The sequence below is a fragment of the Lissotriton vulgaris genome, chromosome 7 (assembly GCF_964263255.1).
Source record: "Lissotriton vulgaris chromosome 7, aLisVul1.2, whole genome shotgun sequence".
Lineage (NCBI taxonomy): Eukaryota > Metazoa > Chordata > Amphibia > Caudata > Salamandridae > Lissotriton > Lissotriton vulgaris.
In genome coordinates, this window is record NC_141695.1 from 601521436 (window position 1) to 601545350 (window position 23915).

The 23915-nt window shown below is 43.0% G+C and overlaps 1 protein-coding gene across 1 annotated transcript in view; it reads left to right on the forward strand.

Annotated features, from left to right (window-relative positions):
• FBF1 (Fas binding factor 1) overlaps positions 1–23915 on the forward strand; it is a 615519-nt gene that overhangs the window by 99513 nt on the left and 492091 nt on the right. The window contains exons 7-9 of the mRNA XM_086930722.1: positions 17267–17317; positions 17874–18018; positions 22038–22118. Of these exons, the coding sequence (XP_086786848.1) occupies positions 17267–17317; positions 17874–18018; positions 22038–22118 (277 nt within the window). The remainder of the gene's footprint in view (positions 1–17266; positions 17318–17873; positions 18019–22037; positions 22119–23915) is intronic.

Here is a 23915-nt window from a genome sequence, read left to right on the forward strand (position 1 = left end):
TAATGTGGAGTCCTACAAAATACCTCTAAAGAGGAAAAGAGACACCTCAACATCTCCAGTTCTCTTTGAGACTATCACACCATATGTGCAAGACACTTATATGTACTCGCCCACACGCACAGATGACTATGGGGAGTATGAGGACAATAACCAGTATAATTATCGAACGGATAATGACCAGGACACACAAACTCAGCCATGGACTGACCCTGTAGATCCTGGAGATTCTCAAACAATTCCTGACCGTAATGCATACCCTGTTATAACATCGCCTACAGAGGACACTGCTGCCTTCAACGCACTAATAGAAAGGGCAGCATATAATCACCATGTGGAGATGCATGCAGATCCCATTGATAAAGACTTCCTCTTTGACACTTTCAGCACCTCTGAGAAAACGTCAAAACAATCCCAATGCTAAAAGGGGTGCTTAAACATGCAGGGGACATATTTAAAGACACAACCAGAGCAAGAGTCATTAACCCTAGGATTGAAAGAAAATACAGGCCAGCCCCAGTTGACCCTACATACAGGGTCAACTGCCTTTGGACTCTTTAGTCGTCTCCAATGCACGTAAACGTGCTAATTCTCAAACCTCTGGCGAGGCTCCACCTCCAGACAAAGAGTCCAAAATTCTACAGGCCTCTGGCAAATGGGTGGCTGCTCAATCAGCTAACATTTGGCGAATTGCAAACACGCAGGCCCTGTTAGCCAGGTATGACAGGGCGCACTACGACACACTGGAGAAAATCTTCCAACATCTACCAGACCTTTATAAATAACCGGCAGAATTCCTGATACAAGAGGGAAAGCTCATATCTAACACATCCAACAAATGTGCCTTAGATAAAGCAGACACAGCAGCCAGGGCTATCAACACCAGTGTCCTGCTCAGAAGGCATGCGTGGCTAGGCATCTCTGAGTTTAAAAATGAAGTTCAAACCACTCTACTTAATCAACCTGTTAACCCTGACTACTTATTTGGTCCTGATGTGGACACCATACTGGACAAAATGAAAAAGGACACAGAGAAAGCCAAGTCTATGGGTGCCTTGCAATCACAGCAATATAGAGGCGGTTCCTTTCGTCGCTCAGGCAACAGAGGAGCTGTTAGAGGAACCTCAACACAGCAAACCTCGTACAATAAAGGCAACACGCAAAACACCTACAACAAAAACAGTAGAGGTGGATACCGTGGCAATAACACCAAGAGTAGAGGACGAGGAAATAACAGCTCCAGATCCTCCACCAACACCAAACAGTGGCTTCTTGTCTCTGCCTCCAGACCATTTAACACCGGTCGGGGGAAGACTACAGCAGTTCTTGCCAGTCTGGAAAACCATAACTACAGACAGGTGGGTGAGACAAATTATACAGCATGGCTATTGCCTAGAGTTAACCTCCACACCGCCCAACATACCCCCAAGACAGCGTCCTATGTCCCGAGAACACCTACACTTATTGCAGCAGGAATTCATCAGCATGCTACAAAAAGGGGCCATAGAACTAGTACCCTTAGAACACCAAGGTACAGGGGTGTACTCTCTGTATTTCCTGATCCCCAAAAAAGGACGGGTCTCTCAGACCAATTTAAGACCTCAGGCCCCTAAACCAATACATCTTATCAGAGCATTTCCACATGATCACTCTGCAGCAGGTGTTGCCACTGTTGCGTCAAGGAGACTTCCTCGCAACATTGGACCTCAAAGACGCATATTTCCACATACCTATACACCCAGCACACAGGAAATATCTCAGGTTTACAATTCTAAATCAGCACTACCAATTCAAGGTCCCCCCTTTTGGGGTGACTACAGCCCCAAGGGTGTTCACCAAGTGCCTAGCGACAGTAGCTGCACACCTCAGAAGACAGCATGATGGCCTCCTGCATCTTCATAGTCCCTCACGCAAGACTTCACATGCGTCCGCTGCAAGAGTGCCTAGCACAACAGTGGAACCAGGCTCAGGGGCAATTAAACGACCTAGTGTTGGTGACCAGTCGTGCATACAACTCTCTGCATTGGTGGAAACCACAAAACCTTTGCAAGGGTCGACTGTTCCAGGAGCCTGTACCACAAATTTTACTAACAACGGACGCATCCCTAATAGGGTGGGGAGCCCATGTCCTCCACCACACAGTACAGGGCATATGGACCACGGAGCAGAAGAAACTGCACATCAACCTGCTAGAGCTGATGCCAATTTTTATGGCAATCAAAGCCTTCAAAGTACATCTATGCAACAAAACCGTGTTTATCCGAACGGACAACATGACTGCAATGTACGACCTACAGAAACAGGGAGGAACACACTCTCCACAGCTGTCGCATCTGGCTCAAAGAGTGTGGAAGTGGGCCATCCAGAGAAACATGTTTCTCATGGCGGAACACCTCCCAGCAAGGACAATCAAATAGCGGATCTGCTCAGCAGACACAGCCAGCAAGTGCACGAGTGGTAGATTCACCCCTCAGTGCTTCAACCATACTTCCAACAGTGGGGACAACCAGAGATTGATCTGTTCCCCACAAAGGAAAACGCAAAATGCTGGTCCTTCGCCGCAAGTTTTCCACACCCGCAGTCTCAGGGCAATGCGATATGGATGAACTGGTCAGGCAAATTTGCCTACGCTTTTCCACCAGCACCGTTGATACCGCTGGTGGCACGCAAATTGCGCCAGCACTCCATGACGCTAATCCTAGTTGCTCCAACATGGGCAAGGCAACCGTGGTACACCACGTTCATAGAACTTTCCGTGGTACCTCATCAAAAACTACAACTAACACCCAGTCTCTGAACGCAGAGCCATGGAGACATTCAGCACCCAGATCCGCAGCAGCTGAACCTTGCGATCTGGCTCCTGAGGTCATAGAATTGGGCTACCTCAACTTACCTCCTGACTGCATGAACATTATCAGGGAGCAAGAAAGCCTACAACAAGAGCTTGCTATGCGTCAAAGTGGAAACGTTTTGTCATTTATTGTAACAACGACGACATAAACCCACTAGACGCGTCCATTCAAAATATTATATGCTATCTTTTGCACTTACACCGCTGCAATCTAGCCTATACGTCCATACGGATGCACCTAGCGGCCATAGCCGCTTACCTTCAAAACAGGCAGCACTTTTCATTATTCAGAGTGCCTGCAATAAAGGCATTCTTGGAGGGCCTCAAACGAGTAATTCCCCCAAGACACCCACCTTCACCTGTCTGGAACCTAAACGTTGTTTTAACCAGACTCATGGGACCACCTTTTGAGCCATTACAGTCCTGTGAGATACAATTTTTAGCATGGAAGGTGGCTTTTCTTGTAGCCATTACTTCGCTTAGAAGAGTTAGCGAGCTGCAAGCCCTAACTATTCAAGAGCCATTCATTCAAATTCACGCAAATAGGGTCGTGCTTCGGACAAACCCTAAATTCATGCCCAAAGTGGTATCACACTTCCACATCAATCAAACAATAGAACTGCCAGTGTTCTTCCCAAATCCACAGACAGTACCTGAAAGAGCTCTGCACACACTGGATGTCAAGAGACCTCTACTATATTACATAGACAGGACAAAAGATTTCAGGAAGACAAAACAGTTGTTCGTTGCCTTTTCACCACAGCACAAAGGTAACCCTATTTCAAAAAGTGGTTTAGCTAGATGGATAGTTAAATGCATCCAAATATGTTACATTAAAGCTAAACGTACCTTAACAGTGCCCCCAAGAGCGCATTCCACACGCAAAATGGGAGCATCCATGGCTTTCCTAGGTAACATTCCTCTAGAGGAAATATGTAGAGCAGCCACATGGACAACCATACATACATTTACCAAACATTACTGCGTAGATGTGCACTCCAAGCAGCAAGCAGCTGTAGGACAGGCTGTTCTCAAAACTCTTTTTCAGACTGCTGCAGCTGGCACGGGTAGCCACCGCTAAGGGAGAAACTGCTATACATTCTATGCACAGATAGGAATTCAGCAGCCCACATGCCTCGAACGGAATATGCTACTTACCAGTATGCATCTGTTCTTGGCATGTAGGGCTGCTGACATTCATATCGCCCACCCTCCTCCCCGGTGCCTGTCGCATCTGTAGCATTCTTTCTTACTCTTACTCTCTTGCATGGACATCTCTTACTGTATCACACTCCACCTCTGCCACAATGGCGAAAAACAATCTGAGGATGGAGAGGATGCCCATGCGCACTGTAGTCCAGAGGAGGAGCCACCTATCTCATGATACTTCGAAGACTCTTCCAGGACAACAATGTGCAATCATCCGGACCCAACACTAGGCGGCGATCTATGCACAGATATGAATGTCAGCGGCCCTACATGCCAAGAACAGATGCATACTGGTAAGTAGCATATTCCTTTTCACTATCTGGAAGATGGGCCCCATTAAATCTAATGCAGTCAAATATTGAAGGTCCTATATTTGAGTCCATACCTATGCCAGATTCTGTTGCATTGTTCTTAATCTTAATAGTGCTCTTTCTGGTTACTTAGATCAAAACAAAATCTCCTATTGTTGCCCAATATTGGTTTTAGGAAAAAATCATAGTACAGAATCGGCTTTGGTGGCTGCCACAGAGGAGATCAGATCTATTATGTACAAGGGAGGTAAGGCTGGAGTGATGCTATTGGCCCTATCTGCAGCCTTCGACACAGTGAGTCACTCCGTCCTTTTGGATTGTTTAGAGGAGATAGGGATTTCTGGAACAGCGATAGATCTCTGTCACTCTTCTCTAACTAATAGGGAGCAGTCTTTTGACCTGGTTTATGTCTAAAGCATCCTCATTGCCATGTGGAGTCCCTCAGGGCAGGGGTCGTCACAGAACCCCACGCTGTGCAATGTGTATGTGGCACACTCAGCTAGACTGATTTGCCCTTTGACCATTTTCTACTCTGACGACACCCAAATTGTGGAGTCGATTTCCAGTGATGTTGAGGATGTCTAATTTCAATAAGCAAAAGACACAAATGATGGCTGGAATGCAGAACAAATAAAACATTCACCCCCAGTCAAGAGATCGGGGTTAAACCCATCTTTCTTTTTCTCACCATGCCACCCTAGTCTTGACCCTGATCTTCATGGGAAGAGGACAGCCCAAATTGCCAAGCCAGTTCCTCCTTGAACCAGAAACAAGCATGCTATAATTTCAATAGACAAGTTGCCTCATTGGTGTTCCGCAGCAGCACCTTCAGGTAAAGTGTTGTTGTTTTAATAAACGGCCTTTGGCATGTCACAATCCAAAAGGAAGTACCTTTTTTCCTATGCAGGTGTAGGTAAGCTTCCACTTAGATAGCAAAGTTTAAGGAAAGAGTCCCCCCCTCTGTTTTTCTAGCAATAGGAAAAACACAAAAAGATTTGTTCCTTTAGGGGTAAGCTAACCGGAGAGCTAGTACTTCTCTCTCTATGAGAGCTCCCTTCTGTTCCCCTGAGAGCAACTACTCAATGACCCCTTTGCCTGCTGCCTGAGCATACCTGATGCCACACACTCCTTGCAATGTGGGTCTTATTTGCTTGTATCTGGCCCCAAATTTCTTTTTTTCTGCCTGAGCATACATGATACCACACAATCCTTGCCATTTGGGTCTCTATTGCTTGTTCCTGGCCCCATCTATTTTACTTTTCCCATTTCCCCACAAGCTATTCTTCCTCCCTCGTGCCACAGTCACTATTTTCTGCTCCATCTGCAGGACACCCGAAGTGCTGCTGTCTGCCTCGCTCTCCTCCAAGGAGGCCATTTGGGGGAGCTTCCACTGTCAATGTGAGGGAGAGGAGAGGCACCCCTGCGTATCTGTGGGAGCCGAGTTAGCAGTTGAATGTAAATATGAAGGAAATATTGATCCCGTTTGTGTGTGTTTGTGTGTGGGTGTGTGTACATCCACATTTGTACCGTTCTGTGTGCTTGTTTCGGTTTTTGTGCCTGTGTCAGATGTGTTATTCCTTCTGCCCACATTGGTGATGTGCTGGCTCTCATACAATGGTTGTAAGTGCCAGCAACTTGTGGGCATCTTTGAAATGATGCCCATTATTCTGCTGAAATATAGGCCCTCGCATACTGGTGGTAATTCGGGATAATTGTGGGCATCCATGGAATGATGCACATTGTCCACTTTAGTAAAATGCACGCCCTGGTATAATTGTGATAATCTTTAGCAACTTGTGAAAATCCATGTGATGATGGTCATTCCCCCACCCTATTAAAATGGTTGCCCTTGCACAATGGTGGTAATTCTTGGCAGCTTTTGGGCATCCATAGAATGATGCTTATTGCCCACCTTAAGAGAATGCAGGCCCTTGCACCTTAGTGGTAATCCTTGGTAACATGTGGGAATACCCACTGCTCTAATTGGTAAAATGCTGACCTAGCTCAATGGTGGTAATTTTCAGCAGCTTGTGGACATACATTGGCTTATGTCCATGCCGATACCTGGTAAAAGGCAGATGCTCCTCATAATGGTGGTATTTCTCAACAACTTGGGATGTCTATGGCATGATTTGTATCCCTGGTAAAATCCTGACGCTTACACAATGGTGTTAATTCTAGGCAGCTTGTGGGCATATTTGGCATGTTGCCCTCCCATGGCATAATGTTGCCCTCCCATGGCATAATGTTGCCCTTTTCATAAAAATTCCTGCCATTTTGTGGCCAGCCATATTAAAATGATGCCTTTTTGGCATAGTGGTGGTCATTTGTGGCACATTGGGCGGATCAGTGATAATGCCCATCTGTGACACAATTGCATAATTGCGATGCCTCCAGTATGGTGGTAATTCTTGGCATGTTCTGGGCTTATGTTTCAAACAGTGCTTGACACATAGTTCACACTGGCACTGTGGTGATAATTCCGAACATACTGTGGGCATCCATGGACACTGATGTTTCTGACAGTATTGTGGTAATTGTTGCCAAGATGTGCAAGAACAATTGCTATGATTTTTGACATATTGTGGGCGTTCATGGCACCTACACATGCTATAAAGCTGTCCACCGTGGTATTTTAGTAATTTATGAGATTTATCGGGCACACTTAGCATTGTGTTGCCCACCCTAGCAAATTGATGACCTTGACCTCATGCTGGTGATTTCTGTGTCTGGGCCAAAACATCTATGACCTCAGCTAAGTATTTGCTTTGCGTCTTGGCCGCAGTCGGTCTCATGTAACTGGTATCATAACCTACACATAAAGATGGTCTTGTTAGACTTTATTTTTGCGTCCCCAGAATTGCTGAATGTCAAACTTTGCATACAGCCCCGGTGTGTCCACTTTTTGATTCCTTTCTAGCTTCTCGTCATGGTCTATCCCCTTCAGTAAAAAGTCCCCACCTCCTTCCGCTGTACTTGCGCTTCCCTTTTCCAACCAAAAGCTCAAATCTTTTTCCAACACACTTGCCAATGGACAACAGCCCCCACAAAATCAATCAGTTGAGGCCGACTATTGTGCTTATAATAATTAAAGTCTGCACTTCATTCTACCCTGCCCGAATAAAGATTTGCCTATGCTTTCAGCACCCTAGTATAACAAATTGTGAAAGAAGCAGAGTTTGATTGCAAAAGATGCAAAAACTGTGGCCAACAAACTACTCACCTGACCTCAAACCTAAACTCCGTGCAGCTAGAAACTTTATAGAAAACTCAACTTTACTGCAAAAGCTTATTTTTATGCCAAGGAAATCCCAGAGGCCCGATTCCAAGAAAGATTGTTTCTCTTCTATTGGTTGCACTTTGGTTAACCTGCCTTGTGTGTTACACACAATCCAACCCACTCAAGTTCTTAGTGCCTACTTTGAGAATAAGATCACTAGTATCATCAGCAACATTCCCATACTTAGATCTACAAAAGTGGCTGCAAGATTATCTACTACGATACCAATCGCAGTCGTCTCCTCATTGGGAGCAAGCTTAACTTAAACTGGCTCTCCTGCAGTAAGCAGAATTACTTCCAAAGTCTGTGGTTTTGCACAGATCAACTCAGATGATTTTTCTGTATAAGACCACCTCTATCTATCATTTCAGGTTGTCCCCTTGACTCTTTACAGATGGAAATTTGGAATGAGATGTCCTCTATTTGGCAGAACTTTTGCAAACCGTTCATAGTTGATAATTAGCTTCAGGCTCAGTATAGAGTGACCTAAAAAAAAATAATGGTTGTCCCTTTACTGAAAAAACCCACAGCAGACTTCTCAAACCTTAGCAACTTTTGACCTATCTCACTGTTTCCATTTCTGATAAAGACATTTTGTAACGTTTAGGAACAGCACCAAATCTGTCCTGGTCTCGGTTCTGGATGACCTTTGTATGGTGGCAGGAAAGACGCACCTTGTTGTTTTCGTATTATTAGATCTGCTGCTGCCCAGACTGGAAGGGATTAGGGTTAGAGGCACCGCTCTCAGTGGTGTAGGTCCTATCTGGAGAACAGGAATCAAGCAATTCACCTTCCCCCTTTTCATTCGGAGTTCTGACCGATTAATTAAGAGGTTCCTTGGTAATCGTCGCTGAGACCAACACTTTACAACGTGTATCTAAAACCTTTCTGGCTCAACTGATCTGGAACCATGGGATCAACTTGAGTTGATCATCTCAGTAGACCAATCCTCCCTAGCCTCTTTAGTTGCTTTTCTCACCTGCATTCATGCTACAACCACCTGGCTTGGTCAAATCTCACTTATATTCAATAAAAATAAGATAGAGGTACTCTGCTGCTTCACTAGTACTACCCCCTGGTCACTGTCAGCGAATCCCTGGGCAGGAAACTGCAACACTTGGGTAACTATGCTTTCATCTTCACCCTGGATTAAGAAGTAAAGATTTTATTATCATGATACTCTGATTCCCTCCAGTCAAGTGACAAAACTCTCATCCACTTATTACTCGCTTTTGAAGATATTGTGGAAAATCCTGCTTCTTCCAAGTCACACACGCCCTCTGGTTGTCCAGGCCTTCGTTTTGAGCAGGCTGAGTTATTGGTAATGCCTTCTTTCTAGGTGTTCCAGACTACCTAGTCAAAAAACTACACCAAACGTAATCGGCCGCAGCTAAACTTACTTTATCTTTCCCACAGCAGGCCTCTCCATCCAAAGCTTTTGATTCCCTCTACTGGCTTCCGGTGTTCAAAAGAATAAAAAATAAAATAAAAATTACCTGGTATATATAAGGCTATTCACAATACTGGTCTGTTATACCTCCATTATAAATTATAGAGTTATACACACTGCTGCTCACTTCATTTGGCAACTTCTTATCTGTTCTGCCAACCTATATTTAGAAGAGTGAGATCTGATGACTGTGCCATCTCTGTTCAAGCAGCTCATCTGTGGAAAAGTCTCCCTCAGCATCTCCGCTCCATTAATGTCCTACCACAATTCCTGAAGGCCCTCAAAACTTGTCACAGTACCCGCTAACAGGTTTTCCTGTGCAGTACTCCTTCATCTTTTCGGCCGCTTATCCATTAACAGAATGCCTTTATAGGTAATAGTTGTGCTTTACAAATACATTTTATAATAATAATGTAAATATTAATAACATTGCAAGTTTTGAAAAGCTAATGGATCTGGCCATCACATATTAATGCATGGAAACACCATTTTTGCATGCCTGTGTTTGCATGTGCTACTACAGTTAACTCTGGCCTATTGACTTTGCCAAAGCTTGTCACTGCCTTGCATTTTGCAGACTGCGTATTAGCTTTTTGCTTAAACCTTGGAACACATTTTTGCCATAGACCAGCATAGTGACTACTTCAGCTGACTAATTGTTGATTTTGTTTGAGACACTGTAAACAATCTTGACTTGAAGATGATATAGTCAGAGGCCGTTTTGTATAATTTAGAATCGGAAACCATAACAGTATTCAAAAAGATTGGGAAGACCTTCTAGCATTGCAGAATCCCCAAAACCTATGCTTGGTTGCTTTCAAGCAGAAGAGAGAGCAAGAGACATTCTGCAAATGGCAGCACAATGAAAATGTGTCCCAGTACCCTGCTCACTTGAAAGGAGACACCCACGATGGAAAACTAGTATTGCATTGCAAGTAAGTAATTTTTCTAACACCATCTATCTCTACCATCTCTGGTTACTATAGATGCAGGACAGGTGAGGAAACCAAGGCTGGCTGCATGCAGTAAGCATGCAACTAGATCACAGGTGGGATGCATGAGCATAACCACAGGGGTTCACATACAGAAAGCTCACAACAGAGGATAAGGACCCCTGCAGAACAAGTGGGAAATGCATGTATTATTTTATATTGTAGTTGCAAGGAACACACATTGAAGGAATGGGTCACAAACAGGCGGTGTGGGAAAGGCATGGGCCACATGTGAGTAGCCTGCACTGGCTGAATTGGTCACCAGCATGATACGTGGGGAAAAAACTGGGTGCACATTCAATCAGCATTCAGTGAAGGTCTTAGCCACTAGCAGAATGTGTTGGAACAGGATAGGGGAGTTAAAATACACACATGTAATGTATGGAATACTTATTGGAGTGCCCTTGGCAGGACGAGTTGGAAAGGGATTTGGGTTCCACATATAGGTAGCTTGTAGAACAGGAATAAATCACCACCACCAGCATGTGTGGGAAGGGTATGGAAGCATGCACCAGAGGAATGGGCCAGAGGCACTGCAGTTAGGCCACAGGGGATGCTGACCAGACACATTCGACCCTACACAAATCATTGAAAGCATATAAAAGGGGCACATTTAGAAAGTCTGTCTACAGGAAGTGCACATTCGATGAGCAAACTACCAGCACAAATCATTGGAAGCATATGAGGGGCCTACATTCAGAGAGCATACTCCAAAGGAATGGTCCACCATCAAGATGTGTGGGTTGTGTCGGGGAGGGGGCACAAGCAGGAGCATGCACTTCAGAAAGAGTGGATATGGGAAAAGTGGGTGATAAAAACATGGGTGACCACTTGCAAGGAGCATACATCGGAGAAACAGACCACATGAAGAATGCATGGATACATATGCATTGAGATTAGCACCCTTTTTTTTTTTTTTTTTTTTTTATTGAGATGGATTAGAATACAAAAAAGAAAACGTTCATACATACAGTTGGAATATCAGCTGGATACAAGAAAAAGATACCCTGACAAAATACACGAGGGTTTAAAAGGATTCATATATACAAAATTGCCTCTTTCTTATAAACTATAAAACGTTCAGCTTAGAATAGAATACATTTAGGATTACAAGAGAAGATAAGAGACACTATCTAAAAGTGCTTTACAAACAGGCATGAACTCGACAATTTCATCATCTTATTTTCCTCCACTTACTAAGAGGTGCCCAGATTTTTTTCCCATAGTCTTTCTTCTTTTGTCCCTTAAAATTATATAAGCACTCCTCAATATTGTGGATCCCAAGCAATCTAGTTAGCCAGATCTGAAATGAAGGGGCTACTGGATCTTTCCAGGCCGCCGCTATTAAAATTCTTAACACTGCAACACACAGAAAGACAAAAGCTTCCGCTTCATGTGCAATTTTAAGATTTTCATCCCTGCCAATTAACACAGTCGTTGGGGATAGAGAGATTTGGCCCTCTAGCAGCCCCGATAAAAACTTCTCCATTTCAGTTAAGACAGGTTTAAGATTTGGACAGGAATAGAACATATGGGTTAGATCTGCTGGGCCTTGGTCACATCTTGGACATCTGTCCGTATCCCTTTTACCCCATTGAAACAGCTTCGCGGGGGTATAATATAAATTAAAGATCATCTTATAATGTTGTGTTTTTAAGTTGGTTGCTCTTAATGTTTTCTTATTCAATGCCAGGGCATAGTCCACATCTACATTTGGATCCCCTATTCTAAGGGCCCAGGCGTTTTCCACTTGCACAACATCCTCTTCCATGCCTTGTAACAGATGACCATATCCTATTTTAATCTTTCTACCCCCATTCCTTATATATTGAACAATCGGATTTAACTCCTGGATAGAATTCCTAGGTCTTATGGATTTCACTGATTGTTCTAACTTGTTATACAGCATCCAGTGGTTTGTTGAGATACCGTATCTTTGTTGCAAGATCTCAAACCCTAACAGCTCTTCCTTGCTCATAACATCACCCAAACACCGGATACCCAACCTTTTCCAAAGGGCGCTATTCCTATTCTGTCCAAGATGTATGAATGGGCTTGAGTCCCAAAGGTCTAAAATTCCATTGATCTTAGGAATCTTAAGAAATTTCAGCATTACATTCCATACACCCCATACACTTAGCATCACTTTACTTTTACTCCTCTTGTAAAAACGCGCGTTCACTTCCCGAGTTAAAATCCCCTTGGCTTTTTCACCTATTACTAGTTCGTAGATCGTGGGGATTCTGGGAGAGCCAGGCAACCATACGGGAGTATCAGAGCATAATAAATGTTTCATATGCAGCAATAAACATACCCAATGATACAGTCTGAGATTAGGAGCTGCTAGCCCTCCTCTCTCTAAAGGTAATGACAGTTTAGCTAGCGATCTTCTTACTTTACCATATTGCCAGAGAAACTGTGAAAAAACTGATTCCATTTTTTTCATCAGGGCTTCGTCAATTAATAAGGGAATAGCACGGAATAAATACAACAGTTTTGGAAACATTGTCATTTTGAGAACATTAACTCGACCAATCAAAGACAGATGTAATACATCGATTCTCCTCAAATCCTTATCCATCGCCGCTAATACTGGCAAATAATTTTCCTGAATGATTTTACCCACGTCAGCGTTAATTTTAACTCCTAAATAAATTGCAGAATCGACATATCTTTGATCCCTTTTCTGAATATTCTTTGTACAAATTATTATAGTTTTCTCAGTATTGGGTTTATACCCTGAATATGTCCCAAACTGCTGAGCCAAATTATTTAATTCCTGTATTGCTATATCCGGCTTATTTGTAACAATTGCCAGGTCGTCCGCATACGCCAATATCTTAGTAGTATGACCATGAGATATAACAGGGATATTTTATCTGAAGCCAAAATTTTCCTAATCAACGGGTCTATGTATAATGAGAACAGTATGGGTGAACAGGGGCAACCCTGGCGTGTACCTCTTTTGATCGTTACCTCCTCTGATTGGAGCCCCATAGTAGTGATTCTGGCGACAGGGTCCGTATACATAGCCTTAATACCTTTCCTACAATTTTCTCCGAAACCCCTTTTCTCCAACACCTCCCACATAAAATCCCAAACAACACGGTCAAACGCCTTCTCGGCATCCAATAAAATCATAGCCATATCACCCCCTGTAACAGTAACAGCATCAAATAATGAAATAGCCCTGGCTGTATGTTCAGTGGTGCCTCGCCCTGGGACAAACCCATGCTGCCAGGGTGATACGAGTTGACCTATAATCCCTCCTAGTCTTTTAGCCCATATTTTTGAGTATAATTTCGCATCTGTATTTATTAAAGAAATCGGCCTATATGAGCCGGGGTTCTCCTCTGGCTTTCCCTTTTTGTGAAATACCACAATATTGGTCTGCTTCCACGTATCCGGAATAACACCTGAACATATGACTCCATTAAAAAGATCCTCCAGTATAGGAAGGATTTCTTCACTCAAAGCCCTGTAAACCTCAATTGGGATCCCATCTGGACCTGCTGCTTTACCCAATGCCAGTTCACTCAGAGCATTTTTTATCTCCTCACTTGTTATACCCAATTCCAATCGATCTCTATCCTCCTCTTCCACTCTAGGTGTTATAAGAAATTGGTCTTGCATAGGTAATGCCACTCCTGGCTCCTGATCATAAAGTTTTTGATAGAATTCTTGGAACGCCTGTATTATAGAGTTTGGGTCATTGTATTCTCTCCCATTGTATTTTATCTTACTAATTTTATTTCTATTCAAGTCTTGTCTTATACGCAGTGCTAATACTCTACCAGCCTGTTCACCTGTCTCATAACGCCTTGCTCTTTGTGTCTGATATTCACATATCTCTTTCTGAGTGATTATTTTTAAAAGGTCACCCTTGATCCTGGCCATATTTCTAGTAGTCTCCCTGCTATCTTTGCCGGTTGTTATTTCGTCAATATGATATCTCTCTATTTCTGCCAGGTCTACTATGAGCTTATCTATCTTGCTTTTATCCTCTTTCCTAATTCTTGTTGCACAACTGATCGTCTCCCCCCTTAATGCAGCTTTAAACGACTCCCAGACTCCATTTCTGGAGGCGCTATATCTATTACAATCAAAAAATTCCTTTGACCATCTTTTCATATGCTTTAAAAACCTTTCATCATTTAATAATTTTCTATCAAATGTCCATCTAGAAGTTTTCCTTAATACACTGGGAGCTTTATAAGAGAGTATCAGAGGATTATGATCAGAAATTATTCTTGGTAATTTCTGAATGTTAACCTTACCTATCTCCCCTATTGTAATAAAAAAATAATCTAACTTAGAATACTTTTGTGCTGGATGGGAGAAATATGTATAACCACGATCACCTGGCATCTTTTCTCCCCATACGTCTAACAGGCCATGAGACTGGATCATGGAGCTTATAGCTGCGTTAACCTTTCGTTTGCGGCCTGTATATTTATTAAAAAAAAAAAAAAGAGATTAGCACCTACATGAGGACTTCCCCACCAGTATGACAAACGGGAAGGACACCATAAGATCACATACGTGAAGCACTGGAGGTTGGAATGAAGCTCCATCCAGTGGAAATGGGAAAGGCTTATAAGAATCACATTCAAGGAGCTCAAACCATGGAAACCCTAAATTGTGATAGAGATTTTACTTTTTCAACACCTATGGTGACCTGCTAAGAATGACATTGAGGGGTTCCTATTACAGTAGGAACGTCTCAAAGTCATCAGTGCAATAATTGCAGCCATGCCTGGCATGGGTGGGCAAAGGGGGTGGTTTCATGCAGAGCTTGTAGCCAGTGCAGACTTTTAGGCAACCGAGACAGCAGAGTGACCTTGATGGTAACTCTCTGAAGGACCACATGGCACATTGTATGATAACTCATTGCACAAACGTGTGGATTACAAGCCTATACCTGCGACAACACCCGTCCAATTCATATTGGAGGGATTTTTTTATCCAAATGTTGCCTGTTGGAGCAAACCATTGATCTGTGTCAGCCTATCATTTTGCTCACTTTTACCTTAAAAAAAATATTATTGATACTAAACATCAGTGTAAATGAGGTAATTGCAGGAGTCGCTAGTTAGTAACTGGCACTGTATGTTTGTTTATAATCATTACCTTTCATTTACAATTTAACAAAAATCTCCGGGTCGTGGTCTTGTTTCGCCATACAGAACCAATAAGACTGAACCAACATACCCAACAGCAATGACTTGTTAAAAGGCAGTACATTCCCTGCAGACATGATGTCCTGCCGACATGGCCCAATTTGACAACCCTAAAGGCACTATAATGTTCAGTGCAGCGCAAATCCCTTGACCTTTTTGGCGATTGTCACCAGGGTGCAGATGTTGTCTTGTGCCTGCAACAGTTTGCCGAGATCGTCTAGTAAACCACTGTACATACAGTTATTTAGCTGTGACCTGATGGGACTTTTAGCAGATATGTTCTTATAATGGGAAAGTGACGCCAAGTCCCGAAATTCGTGTTACTATTAGCAGAAAATAAAAACAAAATTTGGATAGACTGTGTGTTTTCCTGACCGAGAGAAATCGAGAGATTGAATCCTCCCTAGAAGTTCCGGCTCATTTAGACACCGCCCGCCGGCCCTGAATTGGCTTCTGTTTCCAGACGCTCCACTCTGTCAAAGCTACTTACCCAGCTTTCCAAAGACAATACAGTCATTATGTGAGCCGTTTCCCTCTCGAGTTTGTACCGCGCGGCGGACAACATATCTATAAGAACCACAACCGGCTAACCACAGAAACAACCATCTTCTTGCGATTTACCGACACCGCGGCACACTCTTTGCCACGTGCAGACTCATTGTTCCCAGTCCCCGTCCTGAAGAGAACCGTCAATAATCCGGTTCGAAACGCGTCGACATTTCCATCCTGTGGTTATTCAAAAGGGCGCACCTAGGAAGAGAAACTGTCTACCATTTGGGACCCTAGTGGTGCAACCCAATATAAACATTGAACCACAGCTTTGTCAGGCAGGCAGGCGTACTACTCCATCTGTCCCCGCCTGTCCCTTGGTTTTACATCCCCATGGACTGGTTGTACCCCTCTTTTCTGTGCGAATTTTTTCACTGTATATAAATGCAATCAATGTTTGAATACTGAATTACGTCATTGCTTTTGGTGTGTCACTTTCACTTGTCCTTATTTCATTGTGTTTCATTCACTTTGTAAATATTGTATATTTGTACGTGTGTATAAGTGTAGATATTGTACCCATGAATTCACTGTCGTGACAGTCTTTGGTTTGCCCATGTGTTTTTTGAAATTTTGAAAAACCAGATAAAAAGAAAATAAATTTGTTTTGGTACATAAGACTGTGGTTACGTAGTACATATTGACTGCGTGGCTGTTACTCATGAAACAAATTTTCCCTATCCAGCCATTTTGTTCTGTTTACTCTGTAGTTGAGATCCGGGCTGGGTAGACGTAGGATCCAAAACCTTCTCTGTTCTACAGTCTGATGGGACTTTTAGCAGATATGTTCTTATAATGGGAAAGTGACGCCAAGTCCCGAAATTCGTGTTACTATTAGCAGAAAATAAAAACAAAATTGGAGAAAGTTCGACACCTGTGTATGTGGCTCTATGTCAACTAATATCTGGGTCCAGTGTTATGACAGGAGTGAATTGACGGTAATTTGCCATCTTGAGGTGGGCATTGGAGAAGGAAAACCAAATCATTGCAATGCTGGCTATATGTGTAGACATGAGCAGTGGGGTTCCAGTCTTGTACCATATTGGGACATGTCTGATATGCACATGGATACTTATTCTGCCTGGGCGATAGTACTTCAACTCTACAAAAATCAAATATGAGGATGTCATATTTATATTGTGCTGCTTATTGTCTCAGAAACACAACCACCTTGCTCCTGTGTATTGTATCCATAAATGTTACAGAAATTTACAGTTTGAAATGCCAATTTTACTGATCATTAGCAGATCGCATTAAAGAAATATGCATAGCAATGACAATGTCACTCCCAAACATACTTCTTACAACAACACATTTAAAGCATATTTGCATGCTACATGCATACATCTGTTTGATTAGAGACTCGGCCAGATCTGTTTATTTTGTCAATGCTTCTGCCAAATAGCCTTTGACCCTCTAATACTTCTCCTTTTTCTGTGACTTCCAGGAGTCCGATGTGTCTGATGTGGACCCGGTTGCATTGCTGCAGAGCATGCAGGTAAGCTGGTCTGCGTTCTTTATCTAAGTATGTCTGCTTTGCTGGTCCTTCACTCTTTCAAAAACAACTCATTTGCAGAGTTTCTCTCTTCTAGTTATCCAGCCCCTCTAGCAGCAACACAAACTTCCCTCACACACAACACCATCCTGCAGATCGGCAGCTGTGCAAGATACTTCGGCGCATGCAGAACTTGAACAGTACAGACAGCAGCAGTGCATTTTTCACGTACATAGAAAATGTACTGCAGTGCCAGCAGCACCGTAGACAGGCCACACACAGTCTGAGTAGATGTCATAGGAAAGCTTATGTTTTTGTTAATAGTTATTTGTCATTTGTTCACTTCACTCGCAATTCTTCTTAACTTTTTGTCCTCTTCTTGGATCTGATCATGAAAAACCAGTTAGATTATATTCTCTAAAGCTTGCATTCTTCCAGTCTAATCTACCATTGTGTTCTAAACTGTGGATTTGAGGAAACTACTCCATTCTTCTGGTGAATGTGCGATTTACACAGCTCATCTTTTTAAATTACATGTCCTCCTGTTTCCTCCCTGTAGGATATGGATGACATGGATGCTGATCTTTTTGGTGTAAAAAAACCCAGGTCTGCTGCCAATAAAACCACTGCAAAGGATTCTGGTATAGGTGGAGTTACTGGGGACCCCTTAAAATCTGCAGGAAAGCCAGGAGCCACTGGGAAAGGTAAGCAAGAGAACACCATTATCACACAAAGTTCTGTTTTGCTGCCCAGCCCTTTTCTGCTCAGCATAATCTATATTCCTAAATTCGATCTCTAAATATCTTCTTGTGACAGCATGGCAACCAGTCCCCCAATGTGGGCTATAAATGTCAATATCTAGTCTTTTTTTTTTTTAAACATAGTTTATTGATTTTTTTGCAGCAGAAGATATTTATCACATTACATTAGTATACATTCTAAGATGCCGTAAGTGCATTGTGAATACCATACATCATTGTCTATTCCGTGTTGATATTGCATTCTTAGCTTGCATTACAGTTTGGACTGAATAAGGGGATAATGATAGTTTACCCCATCTATAGCATTGATACTGGTGATGACAGTATTGTTCAGTAGCTTATTCGAACAGACAGGCAATTATCTGCACTTTGGCTGTATGCATGGATAACATTCACATGAATGAAATAGAGGAAGAAAACAAAACATGTCCCCAACTCCCCCACATACCCTCAACTCTGCGGTCCCATCTACCTGTACAGTGACTGAAATACTCCATCAACAATATAGGATTTCCTTGTATAAGGCATGCAGTGACACTCGTTTCTGTAACATATGTTGCAACACCCAGGGAATGTGCGCCCCGCTATATGGACAATCGTGGCATTCCAAGAGCTTAATTATTTACATCTACCAATTTAAGGGCTTCTAACATAACGTCCCATTCTAATGCTATTGGATTCTTGCGTAGGCCTCTGAGTGCCTCCCTGTGTAATGCAGCACTCTCCGCACTACCCCATCGCAGCATCTCACTATGCCAGATAGATATTGTGGGGGGTTTCCGCAACTTCCATCGCATAGTAATGGCTCATATCGTCAGAATGAGCGCCAGGTATATAAATCTGTACTGCACTTTGTGTTTAGACACCTTCTTGTGTACGCCCAGTAAGCATTCCTCCACAGTGTTTTGGATGGCACGGTGTGTGATCCCCCCGATTACGCGCCTAACAGCGTCCTAGACCCTTGTATGTTCGTGCAGATCCATAACATATGTAGCAGGTCTGCCCCTTCCATGGAACATGCATATGTGCATCGGGCAAGAGATGAATTCAATCCTTGTCCGAAATGATTAAAATCTTACTTTACACATGCATAACGAACATTGACTCCACTATAAGATGGTACAAAAGGGGGTGGTGATTGACTGAGCATCTGATCCAATCAAACACTCGCACCCAGTCAACAGATCTCGGTTTAATCCATCACTGTTCTTTAGCCCACTCTGAACTGGGTGGCAGAGTGGGCTAAAGAATGGTGATGGATTAAACCCAGATCTGTTGACTGGGTGTGAGTGTTTGATTGGTTAAGATGGTCAGTCCATCACCACCCCCTTTTGTACCGCTTTGTTCGCCATAAGTTGGCAGGGTATGCTCAGACGTGAGTCCCTTGCTCACTTTAACACTGGATTCAAGCAAGCCTGGCTGAAGACGGCTGTAATGCTTGAATCCGGTCCAGGGAAGGCATGGCTTAGCAGTTCGGGCTGGACTATTTCCACGAGGCACAGGGTCAGACTGATTTGCATATGGCCATGTCTGACCTGGGGTGGCAGAGTGGGCTAAAGAACAGTGATGGATTAAACCCAGATCTGTTGACTGGGTGTGAGTGTTTGATTGGTTCAGATGCTCCGTCCATCACCACCCCCTTTTGTACCGCTTTGTTTCCCATAAGTTGGCAGGGTATGCTCAGACGTGAGTCCCCTGCTCACTTTGCCACTGGATTCAAGCAAGCCTGGCTGAAGACGGCTGTAATGCCAGAAACCGGTCCTAGGAAGCTTGAATCCGGTCCAGGGAAGGCATGGCTTGGCAGTTCGGGCTGGACTGTTCCCATGAGGCAGAGGGTCAGAATGATTTGCATATGGCCATATCTGAAATGGGGTGGCAGAGTGGGCTAAAGAACAGTGATGGATTAAACCCAGATCTGTTGACTGGGTGTGAGTGTTTGATTGGTTCAGATGCTCAGTCAATCACCACCCCCTTTTGTACCATCTTATAGTGGAGTCAATGTTCGTTATGCATGTGTAAAGTAAGATTTTAATCAATTCGGACAAGGATTGAATTAATCTCTTGCCCAATGCACATATGTCAGAAAGTAATCATTTTTAGTTCCTTTGTGCTTAACCATTTCCTTACACAATCCAAATAATAATATGCAAAATAATTTGTAAGAATTGATTTGCTTGTAATTCGTAACTTTGGCCGCATGATCATAATTGTGCCCTGAATGGGCTGTAACATAATTATCAGCCGATCTATTTACAAAAAACACATTTAAAGTGCATCTTAGTGATGGGGAAACAGGACCTCTCAATCCCATTGTTTGATTAACAAAACATTTTACAGAAAGAAGTTAATCGTTTGTACAGTTCTTACTACAGTGTTGCCTGATCTACGAGTTCTAACCTACGTGAATCCAGATTTCTTCCTCATTATTGAGCCCTTTGGGTACTTTGGTTTGTAGTTTGATGATGTATTTCGACTCTAATGTACGGAGTTTTCTTACATTATCTCCTCCTCTCTCAGATCTCATGATCTGATCTAAGCAGAAGAATGTAAGGAGGCTTCTGTTACTCCCATGTTCCTTCTCAAAGTGGCGTGTGACAGGGTAATTGTGATCTTTATTATTTATAGCCCGCAGATGTTCAAGAATTCTTTTTTTGGTGGGGTGTATTGTGCTGTCCACGTATTTATTACCACATGGGCAAATCCCCCCTTGTCAGAGGGTTTTTTGATCACTGTATCATCTTCCTTTAGTGTTTTTATTGCTGCCCATTGCTCTTTGGTTAGTTTTTTTCTTTTATCATTCTTCTTAATCTGTAATTGTTTGAGTTCTTCTATGTACATAAAAACACTAAAGAAAGATGATACAGTGATCATAAAACCCTCTGACAAAGGGGGGAACGTGGTAGTTCTGAATAAAACACAATATGAGGATGAGGCTTTATCCAGTTGAATAGAAAAGAACACTACCTTCCTATCAGCAGACAAAAATTTCAGGACAGTATCGCAGAATTTATGGGACTGATAACCAAATGGAGAGATGAGGGAACACTAGACCAGGAGGATTGGTGTTTCCTAATATGTGTATGTATATATGTGTGTATATATATACATATATGTATGTGTATGTGTATGTGTGTGTGTGTGTTATGTATATGTGTGTGTAGCTTATATTATTGTGTGGCTTGACATCCTCAATATAGTTTAAATGTTGCTCAATGATTCAGCGACACACCGGTCTTGCTGTTGAATGACATACGAAGAACACTGCCATACAGCTCTTGGAGCTCTGCAAGAAAGGATGCGTAGAGGAAAAGCAAGTTTGACTCTCCATACCACAATATTAAGAGTGGTTGAAGGACAAGTTAGTAGATATCAGAACAGAAGTAAAGCCAGAGTGGTAAGCTCTTCGATGCCTCTTGTACTATTGAGTCATGCATGATTTTACAATTGTTTTCTATCTTGGAGGTAGCACACACTCTTCAGCAGTCTAGTTAGTCGAATCCACTGCAGCGAATGTGGGAGATCTGGCTGCTGAAAAAGTCTGTGATCCCTTATTACCTTTCACAAGTCTCAGACTCTTCATTTTCAGGCCTCTGAGCAATTGACTGATTGCTCAGATAGCAGACAATGTAAGCACCCCATATGCTTATGATGCATTTCCATCTTTCATTGGTAAGTGATACAAAGCTTGAAAAATATTTTTTTTGTTACCACTTTACAAACCCTAGGAATGACGCAAAGAACCCAAGATGAACAGTTCAACTTGTTATCTATGATTGAGCACCATGAAACGCATCTGTGAAGTGCGAAACTGTAAACAATAATGCAGTTTGTGACCTTGGCTGTAAGGGGAACATACAGCCCTGAATATGGGGTTTTCTAGGCTCACTGGCTATGATTCACATCTGCATAAGATCACTTGCCAGTGCAGGAACACTTAATGTCTCATTCTTACTTCTCCATAGAACTATCACAGGTGACTGTGAAGAAGCCGCTCTCAGCTCCCGCAGACATCAGTCGCCAATACAGAAAGCTCTCCTTCGATGGTAGGTTCAGTCTGTTTCCTGGATGAGAATGTGTTTGTGTGCATGATTTGAGGCCTGTGTTGAGTCTGTAGTCGGGTGCTCTCTTTGCATGCAACTCATTGGTGTTGCAGAGCTCTGGGTATTTTAATCAAGTCTGTTTTAGATGCCTGCATCCTTTTGATGCAGGCCAGATCTCGAGGCTTGAGGAGAGTGGAGCATTCTCCTTCTGATGACGAGCAGGTTTTAGTTGCTTGAGATGAGTGGGCCTACTTCCTTTTAATGATAGATTTTCAGTCTTGACGGGAGTGGGCTTGAACTCGGTTTGATGGTAGACGTCAGGTCTTGTGGCCCGTTGAGAGTTGACTTGCATTCTTTAAATGGTGGAGGATAGGAATTGTGTCCTCTGGAGCGGGGACCTGCCTACTTCAAGTTGTAGAGGTCATATCATGGGGTCTCAATATCATGAGCCAGCCCTCCTTAACATAGTAGCTATCAGGCCCTCCTAGCTGCAGAAGAGTGACACTATCATCTTTTAGTTAATAGCGATCTAGTCATGCATGCCTTACAAAAGCAGAACTGCCTTCAAGACTTAGTAGAGGTCAGGCCCTACTGGCCGCGAGGAAAGCAGCCCCCCATCCTATTTGGAGGGTCATCTTTAGATGCCGGCGCATCATGGACCTGCCTTCATGATATAGTGGACAAGTTTAGGACTTCAGGAGTGACTAACCTTGTCTTCTTTTGATAATATCGGTCATGTCCTGGGTGCCTTAGGGGAGTTGTCCTCCTTTCGATGATAGAAATTAAGTGATAGGGGCCAGAGGATTGTGGACATGCCCTCCTTTAGATGCTAGAAATTTGGTCATCTTAAGAGTGTGTCTCCTTTCTTTACATAGAGGTCAGAGAGTGGAGCATGCTCTTCTTTAGACAGTAATGAGCATGCTTAGTGTCTGTAAAGAGTGAACTTGCTATCCATTTGATAACTACAGCTGAGTTCCTGTGGCCCAAATGAGAATTAACTTGGATCCGTCAGATACAGTTCAGGCGCTAGAGACCTATATATTCATGAATTAACCCCATAAATTATATTGTAAGAACAACAATTGGTCGAGACGTACCTCTTTTAGATACCAAAGGAGGCTAAAAGACTCTTCAAATTAATCTACCGAGCCACTAAATGGTTTTTTTCTTCATGATTACTTCAAACAAAAGAGTAAAAATACTCTTCCAACATAGACAAAGACAAAACAATTGAATTCAAGAGACAAAATCTTCTTTATATATTAGTTATAAATATTGCATGGATGCTGAGCAAACGTCGGCGCTGATCCTGTTGGACTTAAGCGCCGCGTTTGATACAGTATCGCATGACATTCTGTTGAGACGCTTGGCAGAGGTAGGAATTACAGGTCAGGCACTGGAGTGGTTCGCTTCATTCCTTCATGAGAGGTCTTTCTCAGTATCAGCTCCTCCGTTTGTGTTCAGTGAATACTGTATCAGACAAGGGGTGCCACAGGGTTCCTCCCTCAGCCCCCTACTTTTTAATGTCTATGTTCAACCTTTGGCTGCTGTAGTTATGAATAGGGGCCTGACCATGGTCTCTTATGCTGACGACACTCAGTTAGTGGTGGCACTCTCCAATAACACCGAGCAAGACGCCCTCAAATTTCGGGGCAAACCTGCGGCAGTGGCCGAGTGGATGACTGCTAACTGCCTCCAACTGAATTCCAGCAAGTCGGAGGTATTGGTGGTAGGCAGAGACCATGGTCTCTGGAGTGACCTTTGGTGGCCAGCAAGCCTGGGCACGCCCCCTTCCCCTAA